The sequence below is a fragment of the Agelaius tricolor genome, unplaced genomic scaffold (assembly GCF_023055355.1).
Source record: "Agelaius tricolor isolate 1412-34295 unplaced genomic scaffold, bAgeTri1.0.p SCAF_7, whole genome shotgun sequence".
In the NCBI taxonomy this organism is placed as follows: Eukaryota; Metazoa; Chordata; class Aves; order Passeriformes; family Icteridae; genus Agelaius; species Agelaius tricolor.
In genome coordinates, this window is record NW_027269267.1 from 8,935,796 (window position 1) to 8,949,288 (window position 13,493).

The 13,493-nt window shown below is 35.3% G+C and overlaps 1 protein-coding gene across 1 annotated transcript in view; it reads left to right on the forward strand.

The window, feature by feature from the left end:
* RPGR (retinitis pigmentosa GTPase regulator) overlaps nucleotides 1–13,487 on the forward strand; it is a 39,819-nt gene extending 26,332 nt beyond the window's left edge. The window contains exons 8-15 of the mRNA XM_071430316.1: nucleotides 1,734–1,889; nucleotides 2,389–2,513; nucleotides 3,621–3,800; nucleotides 4,697–4,862; nucleotides 6,213–6,319; nucleotides 8,036–8,101; nucleotides 9,094–10,983; nucleotides 11,185–13,487. Of these exons, the coding sequence (XP_071286417.1) occupies nucleotides 1,734–1,889; nucleotides 2,389–2,513; nucleotides 3,621–3,800; nucleotides 4,697–4,862; nucleotides 6,213–6,319; nucleotides 8,036–8,101; nucleotides 9,094–10,983; nucleotides 11,185–11,745 (3,251 nt within the window). The 3' untranslated portion in view covers nucleotides 11,746–13,487. The remainder of the gene's footprint in view (nucleotides 1–1,733; nucleotides 1,890–2,388; nucleotides 2,514–3,620; nucleotides 3,801–4,696; nucleotides 4,863–6,212; nucleotides 6,320–8,035; nucleotides 8,102–9,093; nucleotides 10,984–11,184) is intronic.
* The last annotated feature ends 6 nt before the right edge of the window (nucleotides 13,488–13,493 follow it).

Consider the following 13,493-nt stretch of genomic DNA (forward strand, 5'->3'; position numbering starts at 1 on the left):
GCACTTTTAAAGTTAACATTTGAGAACATCTCCCTCTCAACACAAATGCAGAAGACTTTGCATGTTTCCTGCTAGGATTAAAGAAAAAAAGACTTGTAGTTCATTCAAAGTAATTATGTTAATCAGATAAAGCCATGGAATTAAAATATCCGCCAGTTTCCAAATAATTGTTTAAAGAAATGCAGTACTTCTAAACAGAATTTTTTGAATCAGCCATCTTGACAAACCAGTTTACTAAAATAAAGATGAGATTTTTGTTTGCTTAGAGAAAAGCTCCTGTCTTTCAGGAGCTTTCAGGTGTAGTTTCTTGATTCTTATGCAGGAAGTTTATATTACAGGATATTTTACAGTCTATATACAGGATATTACAGGATATAAATATTACAGGAAACTTCTTGCTACTTCTTTTACTTCATAAAGCTCCCAAGAAGGTTTTACTTTCTTGCACTAAAATTTCCAGCAGAGGGAGCTTTACCATTACATTTCGTAAAAAAAACCAGGTTTGCTCAATACTTTTCTTCTACAATTTATAAAAACTGTGAGACCATTGCACTTTTTTGTTTATGGTGTGAATTCATGACATCTTATTATGGAACAATTTATAAGGAACAGAAAGGAAAAGACTTTCCATAGAAAAGAACATTTCCATATGTAATGTTACTATTTCATCACAGTTCCTTGGAAAGTTCTTTTAACTTTACATGAAATATTTTTTGTCAATTCATAATCTTTTTCGTTTGTTCATAATAAATTTTCAAGTGCTTTGAGTAGAATTTCTCTCACTTTTCCTTTGTTGCCTACATGCAAAAGAAAAAGGGCAGGAAACAAAATTCTAGGGAACTTCTCCTTTTTTCCCAAAGAACTTCTCTGTTCAAGCATGACCTCATCAAGATTTCCAAGCTTCATAATCTTCCCCTGTAATGATGGAGTGCCAGGGATGGACACACCAGGAATCTTTATTGCTTTGGAGAAGCTCTCATTCTTTTTCCTGGCAGAGACAGTCCATTAAACAGACAAAATATAAATGTGGAAAGATGATTATTCTGTCACAAGATAACACAATTATAGCGTTCTCTGCATTTATTGCAGGGCTGATTTGGTAGCTGAACAGAATACTCAAACCTATTCTGTTACTATTCCAGTCTCTTCTTACATACAAATTATGAGGTCTTGTCTATTATATTTAGGGCCATACAGTGTTCATGGTGCTAATGAGTAATTAAGATGAGGCTATTGTGAAAATGTATATAAATGTATAAACATTGCAGTTTTGAATTGATTGAAGTATGTAAATTCTCATATATTTTTTAACTTTGCTTTGTGTACATATGATCAGTGGATTATTTTGCATTTATGTTAGAAAATACATCACCCATTGAACCATTTAAAATTCTTCTCTGTGTATACTTCAGTGCTTCAGTTTCTGGGGTTTTTTTTGTATATTAATAATTGATAAATGAAATTGATTCGTTGGCACATTTTTAATTGATTGAATATTTTTAATGATGTTTATGTCACTGGCCTTCCATTTGGAGAATAGAATGTAGGTGATTATATTAATAAATAAATGTATAAGTAATATAATAAATATAACTCTTTATAAATAATATAATAATAGATAATATATTTTATATAATAAATAATATATTATATAATATATATATTATAGAATAAATATATTTATAAATAACATATGTATCAGCATATTTGTTGTTAACTTTGTATCATTTCAGAGACAGATGTTTACACTTTTGGACTTGGACAATATGGGCAGCTGGGACATGGAACTTTTGTGTTTGAAAGTTCAGTACCAAAGCCTGTGAAACGCTTGAAGAGGCATAAAATTTGTAACATTGCATGTGGGGAAAATCACACTGCTGTGATAGCAGGTATGGGAGTGCAAAATTCTGGAACCACTTCTAGCAACTCTCTATTATGCTGTAAAAGCTTTCCTTATACAATGAGCAGTAGCAGACATATCCATTACTGGTTCTAAGGGTAAAAGGTGAATTCAACAGGAATTTCTGACCCACAGCCATGCCATGATAACTCTGTATCTCTTGGGGAATTATAACCTCCTAATTATGCCTTGCAAACAAATATTCTTGTTTAGAAGCCATTGTTTTTCTGTATAGTTTAAATTTTATTATTTTGTTGGAGTGGTTTTTTTTTTACAAATTGTTAGACCAACATCTCAGACAGTACTTTTTCTGAAAACATGCATATTTTTAAATAATATTCATCTGTTGAAGAACTAAAAATAATTGTTCAGATTTTGCTTTTGGAAGGGAAATATTTCTTACTTTCATAGCCTGTTACTTTGTAATGGTTCTGTCCTGGTTTTCTATTGAATCTTTGTTTTAACATCCTTTTTATTCCTTTATGCAGAGAATGGCCTGATGTTTACTTTTGGAGATGGACGACATGGCAAATTAGGCTTTGGAGAAGAGAGTTTTACAAATCTGTTTGATCCCACTCTGTGTTACAATTTCTTGAAGTTCACAGTCCTTTTGGTAAAACCTTTGTTCATTCCTCTCAGACATCATAATATTTGTCTTTTTATGAAACACATTATTAACGAGAGCTGAAATAATATCATTATAGAATTATTTCTTTCTGTAACATTTAAATAGTAGACAACAGAAACTGAAGGAAAGAGGAAACTATGCTTAGCACAGTGTTAATTTAGTTTAGAATGTCTTTGACTTGGGCTACACATACAGATTTCTCTTTGAGATTTTATTCAGTGTTTTGGTCTTCAGAGCTGAGGTATCTTATAAACTGAATTATTTATTACTCCTGGATGCTTGGAAGTATGGGGAAATTTATATCTTTTCTGTAAACACCAGAGAGTAATAATTTCAATTTTAACAATTTTTGTACAGTGGGATATTTTTAAACCTCAAGAAAATTTGAGGGTTTTTTTAATCCAAACTGGACAAGAAAGCAAGTATAGTCTTTTCTTTTGTGACTTGTGTAAGGGAAGTTTTTTCATCTGCTTCTTGAGGTGTGGAAGAAGTGTCAGAGAATTGTCAGCATAAAAAATGTTAACATGACTCAAGATTGAACAAAATTTGCAACAAAAGTATATTGATCAGTTCTGTTTGTTTACTGGAATTAGAGATTAAGGAAGTTTTATTGGAAGCAGTGAGTGTTTTAAACTTTTTAAAAAGTGAAACCTCTGATCTTTATGTAATAATATTGTCTCTACTGGAGGATGTTGAATTTATTTTACATTTTGCTGATTTTGCGATAAAACATTTAGGTTTGAAACTATCAGTATTGCTCTCAAGTGACTTGTATCAACATAAATAGCTAAGGTCTCTTGAAAATCAGTGGAAATATCTTTGCTATCTTTTATATAAAAAAATTTGATAGTCCTGTCTTTTGCTCTGTTCAGTACAAATACATTGTATTTAACTAAGAAGAAGTGAACATAGATCACTAGTCATTAATAAATGTAATTAAGTACTTTTATCTTGTTGTAATTTGAAGCCATTTGCTAGGTCTTAGTTCTACTACATTTCTTCCTTATCATCTAAGTCCCTAGAGCTGATTCTAAGAAAAGTGCATCCTTGATACTTGCAAATGAAGTTATCAGACCTTTTTTTGAGCTGTAGGTTGCTTGTGGGGGTTGTCACATGCTGGTTTTTGCTGCTCCAAGACCTAAAGGTTCTGAAATACCCTTGGAAGATTTATATGAGCCTCGTGTGACTGCTGCTGCCTCTCAAAGCAGAGGGGACTTTGTACTGGCAAACACTTTGCAGTTATCAGCAGCACGGATGCGGCGTCGAGAGAGGGTAAGCTCAGAGGTATTTGGAGCTGCAATACTTCTTCCAGGAATCAAAAGCACTTCTAAAGCTAAAATCACAGCATATATCAAGCAGTTAAATGTTTCTTCTTAAACTAAGAGTTTCGTTTTAATGTATAATATGAAAAACAGACATTTACCCTGGTCCCAAAAATTGATGCAGGAGAAAAAAAAAGTAGGTATTGGTCAGATTTTGCCTAATTATTTCTGTGAAAGACATTCAAACTGGCTTTGTAATTTTTTTTTTTTGTTCTAAAATGTAGAAACTGTTCCTTTGCATTTTTTTTAAACTATCTTAGAAATATTTTTTAAAAAAATAGCAAGAGCCTGACTCTTTTGCTGTACCCTCTAAACCCTTGAATATATTAAACAAATCCATAGTTTATAAAATATCAAAGGAGAATATTAGATGTAGCTACTTAAAATATTACTTTCTGATCTTTTATCTCCACTACACATTCCATGTGATTTCCTTAAACCTCACAATGAATTGGATCATTTCACTTACCTGTCTGAGAACTAACTCTACCAAAACCCGAATTTATTCTATAAAAGCAAATTGATGTTGTGGATTAAATACCTTGATGTTATTTGAGAGATTAGATTTTCATTTTGGATAAAAAGAAAAACTTCTTTGTCTCCTTTGTTTATACTTTAGGATTGCTTGAAATCATTCCATAGAGATGATCTTAAAAATCTCCCTATCTACCTGCCCACTTTCTAGGACTATAAATAATTAAAATTTTAAAATATATTTGTTTCTGTTTATTAAGTTGCAACTTGTATCTCAAGCTAACAGCAAATAATACTGATAAGTATGAGAGATTCCTTACATTTTGTTCTTCTACCCTTTCTCTCAATTTATTATTTTTCAATCTCCTAAAGGAAAGGTCACCAGAGCAGTTTGCTCGAATGGCACAAACTCTGCCTGCCATGGGGGAAAGCTTCTTAAAGTCTTCCTTGCCTGTGGCAAGCAACACCAGCCCATTCTGGTTTTCTGCAAGAAGTCATCCTAAAGCTGAATCTGGGAGGGATGGAGACCACGAGAAAGGTGGAGTGTCCCATATCTTGCAGCTGTTTTCTGATAAGAATGGTTTGACTCATAATTCATAAATAAATGTGGAGTTTGAACCTGCAAGAAGGTTCAGGTTCAGTCTTACCTCAGGACAGGCTGGCAGCATACAGGCATGAAAGCAGAGAAGTGCAGATGAAAATTGCCTCACACTGTTCATGTTTGCAAAACAAGTTTATAGATTAAGAGGAGGCTTGAGTGAAAGAAAAACAATTTGTTGATTGTACCTGTGGTTCCTTAAGCCTTTAGAAATAAGATTCACAAAAATACTGTAAGAACATTAACTACTTATTTTGTTTTCACACACACAAAAGAAAAGAAGGAATTACAGGAAAAAAAAAGTTAGGAACAATGTTAAGGACATAGGTAAACCTACAAGGAACTTGGATAAGAAAACATAAGAAAAGAGGTCTACTAATTCTTACAGGATCTTTCTTCTTCACTTGGAAATGCAGAAGTACTCTTCATTCTTTTTTTATCTAAGATAATAAAGATTTACTATATTCTAGCTGATGGAAAAGTCTGGATAACCATAATACAGCACTGGACTTTGGCACAGATTCTCTAGAGCAGTTCAGGACTTGTCTGGCATCCTGGGCCTCTGTGATTTCCTAGAAAGAACAATGCTGAAGAGTGCAGGATGCAGAGCTTCTGTGTAATTGTTAATTCAGATTTACTGGACAGCCAGATCTAATTTGAAATGAAGAATAGAATAGAATAGAATAGAATAGAATAGAATAGAATAGAATAGAATAGAATAGAATGGAATAGAATAGAATGAAGATGGTTATTTTTAAATCTGCCAGCATGTCCATTAGCTGTCCAAAGCAATGCAGTGAAATTTGAATTTCCTTCTTAGACCTAAAACCTCAGGGTTTGTGCTGTACAAAATGGTCATAGACCTGATGAGCTTAATGATGTAGGGACATTTTTATAATGCCACATGAAACTCACTGTCTCTCCATCCATTACACAGATAATGTGCAAGGGAGGTAACACAATTGCAGCTACTTTGGTCTAATTGTTACACTATTATTAAAAAGATTATCCAAAAGAATCTTTGTCCAAGATAATATTTAGGCTTTGAAAGCCTGCAGAAATGGTCAGAGATCTACAGTGCACTGAGACCAGCTTGCTGAGCTCCATCTTTAATGATGAAAGGAGATGGAAGTGGTTTTGCTGTGTCTTGGGCTGAGGGAATGAAGAATCTGAGGACTTCAGTTCTATGTTAGTGAAATAGGAATAATCTCTACTTTATAAGAGTGGCTGTTTGCTATACAGTGCTTGTTCCTATGACATTTGCTTATTTGCCCTTATTTTACCTTGTAGAAAATAATCATCAAAAAGATAAACCTAGTGAAGTCTCTTCAGAACAAGATTCAGATAATGAAAATATTGACAGAAACCTTGGGGATACAACTGACATCCTAAATATGGTAATATATTCCAGTAATGGATCTATAATTCAGTAATTTTTTGCAGGGGGAGACAAAGAAGCTGAATTGTGTTTCAGGTTCTAATGCAGAATTCCTGACTACCAGAACATCATATGTGACACACATCATACTGGCACACTGTTAGATGAGCATGCATTTTGTATCATCATTACCCAATGCTAAAATATATTTTAATTTTCAAAGTAGTGTTGTGATATGAAGCAGTCCTAGTAGTGCAGTGTCTCCACATGCTTTAGCTCTGGAAATCAGTAAGGAAAGGAAAAGGATGCTGGAGGCCACATGGTGATCTCTATCTCTGACCTTGCTCTTCTTGATGATTTCCAACAGAGAAATGCAGGAAATGAAGCAGAAGAGCATCTTTTCCTGTTTGAGAAGAAGTGTTTTAATACAGGTGGATCATATTAAAGGGAAGGCCAAAACCCAGACATTTTTATTATTTGGTGATCTCCCAGCTTGTTCCTACATATTTCTTTTATTTAAAAAACATGTTCACCTTATCACTTGTACAACTTTCCAAAACATTTTGTTCTCTCAGCAGAAGGGACATGTCCTGGCCTTAATGCAGCCACAGTTATGCTGGAGGCATTGAACATCTACAGGAATTATTATTTGTTTGCATTTAAAAGTACTTAGTAATTTAACAGTCTGTTTGTGCATGTCATTTATTTAACATTATAAAATTTCATTTTGATTTGCAAGAAAAAAATGTGATCGGATCCAATGCACAGCATGGCCACCATTAATTTACTGAAGCATTATTTACATATTGTACACTTTATGTGCTAGACTTCCTTCTCCTTTTCAGTTTTATACCTGTCCTGAATCAATTTAAGAATATTTTTTAAAAATTTAAACATAAATTTGAAAAAAAGCCTATCAGGCAAACTTGTCAAAATACAAGATAAATGGTGGCTCTTCTTGGATCTGAATGAAAACAATCTGCTGCAGCATAGGGGTTTTTTTTTCAATTTTTCTAGACTGTGGCAACATACATCTTATTAACACATGTGACAAGAGAAGGAAAAACCTTTAATGTTATATTGATTATACAAATTATTGGTAGTCTGAAACCAGAACTCTCCATCCTCACAGTGTTGAAAAAGAATATATTTAAACCATGAGCCGTTAATAATCAACAGCAGACAATATTATCGTATTGTCATTTGGAACATATGGCAAGGGATGAGCAAAATTGCATTATATATTCCCATTTAGTAGTATTTTATGTTACCTTTTGGTTTCTTGCTTTATGTGGAAGAGATAAAGGCATTAGATTCCAAGGAAAGATTCTGCTGTGCAATGTTTCTTTGAAGATGTTCTTTCAAGGCTGTGGTGCCAAACTGGATGTTGAGTTAAGTTGGTGATGATAATGGAGTAAGGTGCTATTTGTAACCTCACAGGGACTGGAAGGTGGATCTCAAACATGCCTGTGGCTCTGAGAAAGGTCAGGGTAGTGTTCAGTCTCTACAGACAGTTTGGGTGTTGATATTTGTTCTCCATACTCTTTATAAGCAGAAAATGATGGAGTGGAAGTGAAATAGGTGAGCTGAATGATCATACAGGTTTGTCTCACTCTGACTGTGCAATAATATAAAAATGTTCATAAACTAGCTCCATTTAGTAAAACTGGGCTTTGATGCTGCTTTCTGTATTAAATATATTTATTTTTTTAATAGAGATCTTATTTTTTTGCAGACACATGCAATGAAGTTGAATCCTGGTGACTGGTCCTTAAAATTATCACCACTCCAAAAACAGAAGGTACTGTAAATAATTACATATTTTATATTGATACTGATGTTTAAAAATGTGCAACTCTTGTATTGTCCTTGTACTTCATTATTTTGCTTTGAGTTTTTAAAAAGTCAGGTAAATTTTATAGACCTCCTCTTGCTAATTTTCTGAATATCCATGACCTAAAATTCTGAGAAGCTGCATGAAGGCAGAGAGAATTTGGGCAGGCACCTAGAACTCCACGTATCCAGTGCAGTTTGAGATGGGTGTGTCATATTTCACCAATTTAAGAAGCAAGAGGCTATTATATGCACCCTGTCACTTCATGTGATAACATAAATTTCTACTGGTTTGTTGCTAAGAAAATATTTTGGGACACAGTGTAAATAAAGATTTTATTTACAGATATTCACCATGAAGTATATTTAGAGGAGCAATAATACTGGTCTTAATTATGAAATTAAAGTACTTTGTAGTACTTTCTATTTCACTCCTAAAGTGATCCCAGCTTTTCAGCACTTAGTTATATTTCATTAACATTTTATTTTAGATTTTTAAATTCATCATTTGTTAAATTGGTGTAAAATTTAAAGCAGAAAGACAACAGATTTTCAGACTTCTTAGAAAGAGCATAACAGTGAGTGCATCAGAAGGTTTCCAAAGGAGGGAGGTGTAAGAGAGCTGTATAAATTTCCTTCTGCTTGCACAGCCTCATGCATTGCCCCTGCTCTGGTTTATGGGATGTGGCACTGGCTGCACAATTCCTGCTGCATTTCCTTGGGTAGTGAGAAAGGTGTAGCACTACACTGATCATTACCAGGATGTTACATTCTTCTAACATGTGCACTTGTAAATTCATTTCGTGTGAAATACTCTACCTTTAAGCTGTCTTTTAATCCCCTCTCACAAATTGTTTCTTTTCTTGTTCAGATGCTTTTGTAACCTTTTTTCTTTCGCTGCCATTTGTCTTTAATGCTTTTTTTCTTTCTTTTTAATTTTCTGCTTCTCATGTGGAATAGAAGAACAATAAAAATGTGAAACTGAAAAGAGATGGTAAGGGTGGGCTGAAAAACAAGGATTCTGATTTTACAAAGGAGGGCTCAAAATTAGAGTCTGGCTCTTTGCAAAAGCAGTCTTCACTTTCAGAGTCAACTGGACAAGATTTAGAAAAGAGTAGTGCCTTTGTAGGGAAGCCTGTAGCCAGAAAAAGTATAAAGAAAGGTAAATCTGAGCATGCACAAAGTGATAGTACTTTGAAAAGTGGTGCTCAAGAAATTACTGAGGACAAAAGCATATTAGTGAAAAGGGAAAAAGAGTGTGTGGAAAATCCTGAATTTTTCAGAGAGGATGCAAGATGTAATCTTCCCACTGAAAATCAAATTCTGACTGAAAAAATAAATTCTTCCAATAAAAAGCCAAAAGCTGTTAAATCTAAGCAGTCCCTTAAAATAGAGGTACTTCCTTCTGCTCCCAGGGATCAGCCCCAGGCTGATTCATTAATTGTACAAGAATACAGTCCTTTTAAAAAGCAAGGGAGTCAAAAAACAACAGATAGTCAAAACAAACTAAAGGATGGTGTTGAAAAATCTGACAAGTGTGAAAGAATAAATGTCACAGGAGAACAAAGTAGTGCAGAACAGAAGGAGCTTAAAAAAAAGCATCAGTTTTTGAAACAAGTATCTGTAACTTCATCATCATCATCATCATCAACTGAGGAAAGTACTAATGATCTCCAAAAATATATACTTAAGGAAGAGGCCTTCTATGAACACAGAGTTGTGCAGAGGGCAAGGAGGACAGTGACACATCTGGGCTTAGAAAAAGACAGTGAGATTGAGGAGATGCAAGCTACAAACACTGAGAAGGAACATGTAGAACAGACGGATTTAAAAAGCCTGAATGAGGAAGAAACAAGCTCTGATGCCAAACCTGATGAAGACAGGGTATTAGAAATTAAGAATGAGGAGGAATCTGATCAGGAGCAGGAGAATGAAAGCAGTGAAAAGGGTGAAAGTGAAAAAGAAAAACTGGATGAAACAATTGACAGTGGAGGTAAACTAGAGGAGGAAGAAGAGAGTGAGGCTAAAAACGACAGAGATGAAGTTTCAGTAGAAAAAGATGAAGAGGGAAAAGATAATGAGGAAGGAAATGAACAAGAAGAATCACAGGCTGGAAGAGACAGTGGGAATGAGGGTGCAGAGGAGACTGAGGAGGTCAGCCAGCAAGATGGAAAAGAGCAAAGAGATGAGCAAGGCAGGTTGATGGAGGAAGAAGAAATGGTGAGTGAGGAAGAAAAGGAGGATATGGAGGAGAAGTATGAGAAAGAGAAAGGCACTGAAAAAGACAAAGAGCAGGTTAAAAGTGAGGGAAGAGATGAGAGTGAGGAAGGAGGGGAAGATGCAGAGGAAGGGGAAGAAAAAGAGGTAGAGGCAGAAGAGGAAGGAGAAGATGAAAAGGAAGATGAAGAAGAAAAAGAAAGGGAAAATGAAAAAGACAAAGAGGGTGAAGAGGAGGAGTTGGGAGAATCATTGGCAGGGAGGGAGGGAGAGGTATCTGAAGAAGAACAGGTTGAGGAAGATGCAAATACAAAAACTAAGGAAGTGGGTGAGGATGGAATGGAAGAAGGAAAAGATGGGGAGGATGAAGTGGAAGAGGAAAGAGGAGGTGAGAAAGAGGAAGGAACAGAGGCAGAAGCAGAAGGGGACAAGGGAGAAGAAGATGAAAAGGAAGAAGAGGAGGGGGAAAATGAAGAGAAAGGGGAAGATAAAGAGGGAGAAGAAGGGGAAGATAAAGAGGGAGAAGGAGTGGAAGAAGATGAGGAAGTAGGAGAGGAAGAAGAGAGTGTTGGAGAAGATGAGGGAAAAGAGGGAGTGGAAGAAGAAGAGGAAGATGAGGAGGAAGAAGAAGGAGTTGAAGAAGGGGGAGATGAGGAAACCAGAGAGGAAGAAGAAGAGGTAGAGGAGGAGGAAGAGGCAGGACAGGAAGAAGGAGAAGAAGAAGAAGGGGAAGAGGAGGAAGAGGAAAAAAAGGAAGAGGATGAGGAGGAAGAGGAAAAAGAGGAAGAGGGTGAAGAGGAAGAGGAAAAAGAGGAAGAGGGTGAGGGGGAAGAGGAAAAAGAGGAAGAGGGTGAGGAGGAAGAGGAAAAAGAGGAAGAGGGTGAGGGGGAAGAGGAAAAAGAGGAAGAGGGTGAGGGGGAAGAGGAAAAAGAGGAAGAGGGTGAGGAAGAAGAGGAAAAAGAGGAAGAGGGTGAAGAAGAGGAAGAGGGGGAAGAGGGTGAGGAGGAAGAAGAAGAAGAGGGGGAAGAAGAAAAAGGGGAAGAGGGTGAGGAGGAAGAAGAAGGGGAAGAGGGAGAGGAGGGAGAAGGTGAAGAGGAAGCAGAGGAAGAAGAAGATGAGGAGGAAGGGGATTTAGGACAGGAAGAAGAGGATGAGGGAGAGGATGAGGATGAGGAGGAAGAAGAAGAGGAAAAAGTAAAAGATAAAAGGAAAAATTATAGTGGTAAACTTCCAGAAAAGAAAAGCAAACACAGGAAGCCAGAAAAGACAGAAAGTGCTGCTTTACCAAACAGCTCTAAACAAAACGTGAAATCCAAACGTCGTGTAGCAAATGGTTTACATAATCCAGAACAATTTTGGAACAATGTGCTACCTCATTATTTAACACTAAAGTAGCATAGACTACTGCAGGTGAATTTTAAGCCTATTCAGGAAAAAGATTGATTTTTATTACTTGAAAAAAACTTTTTGTGGAATCACAGCATACTATTATGCATATAATTTAAGTGCCAATTTCTTGAAAAAGACTGAAGAAAATTTTTAGATTTAGAATACTTTTATGAGAGAAATCATACTTTATTGATACAATCATTTTCATAATTATGTTTAACATGTATGATATATAAAACATTAATTGCTGAGGAGGTAAACTGTGTTTCCTCTTGATCAAAGTGTAATGTCATGGTGACAAATCAATTATGCATTGTAACAGTGTAATCTTTGCCTTTGAATCAGCAACACACCAATTTTAGTAGCAGGGCCGTTTACTGATAATGTGCCTTACATGAAGGAGTTTCAGTAAATTAGCAAAGGTACATATTTTAAAATTTTGGTATCACTCTCTGTTGTAATTGAGTGACAATACAAAGCAACACACTCCATTTTCAGAAGGCTTCAAACCTGTTTTTATTCTAGCATGCATGCTTTTTATACATTCCTACAAAACTCATAAGTTTACACTTTACTGATTGGACATGAGAGACAAAGTTCTCATTGGAATTGGCAGTTGTAGGTTTCTCTTATTTATCCTTCTTTCTTTCTTGGTTTCTATGTCAACGGCCTTGGTAGAAAATTCTTTCAGGGGTAAACATGGATCCTCTTATCAAACTTCTCTCTGGCTCACAGAACTATCTGTAAAACCTCTTCCAGATCACTCCATAATTTATTCCCCCCACTTTTATTCTGTTCATACATTGGTAAAATGTTCAAGTACCTAAATTAAAGAAAGGACAAATTGCCAAATTTACGTGGGAGGTAAATGGAAATGCAGGCCTGGGTAAGTGAGGGCCTAGGACTTTCCAAGGGCCTTAAGGCTGACTACTTATTTTGTTGTCAGCACATAATTCTGTGCAAAAAGACACACACAGATCTCAGAATCTGGCCTAGATTACTTTAGAGTTCGGGGATAATTTTTTTAATATCACACTTGGTGATTGGATAGAAATAAGAATTTGAAATACACACTTCTAAAACATTTTTTTATTTGTTTTTACTGTGCAATACACAAAAGATTCTATATCTGCCTACAAATGACTATATCACATTAGTCCTCTAACTCTGAGGTACTCCAGGAGGGGGAATATATGTTGTTGCTGTGTGAAACACATATATGTTTCCAGGATCAGAGCCAAAACTTCTCCTCATTGGAGAATATTTATGGTTTTTAAAAACCCTATCTGTAATCTCCAAAAAGAGGCAAACCAACAAGCCAGATGGAATAGTAATGAAACTAGTAGGAAAGTCTGATTTTTTTTTAAGACAAAGTTAATACTTTTAGAATTTCCTTAAAATACACAAACAAATCTTGCAAAATATTTTTGTAAGATAATGCATCAATCTTTCAACTATTAGAGACTGAACTGGCAAATGAAGAGATAGGGACTCATCATGAAGAATTGTTACTTGAATATTATGCCAATGGGGGGTCTGGGAAATTTTTACTAACAGATCTCAGTACTGACATTCTCTAGAAAAACAGTTGTTTAAGCCCTACTTGAAAATGAGGAGAGAAGAAGAAAGGAATCAAAAGGAGTAAATGTCATTCCATAAAAGCATGAATGGAATCAATACTTACATTGATATTATGAAACATTTTATTATTGTTTTGTGAGATGCTGGCATTAAACAATCTTTGACACAATGTC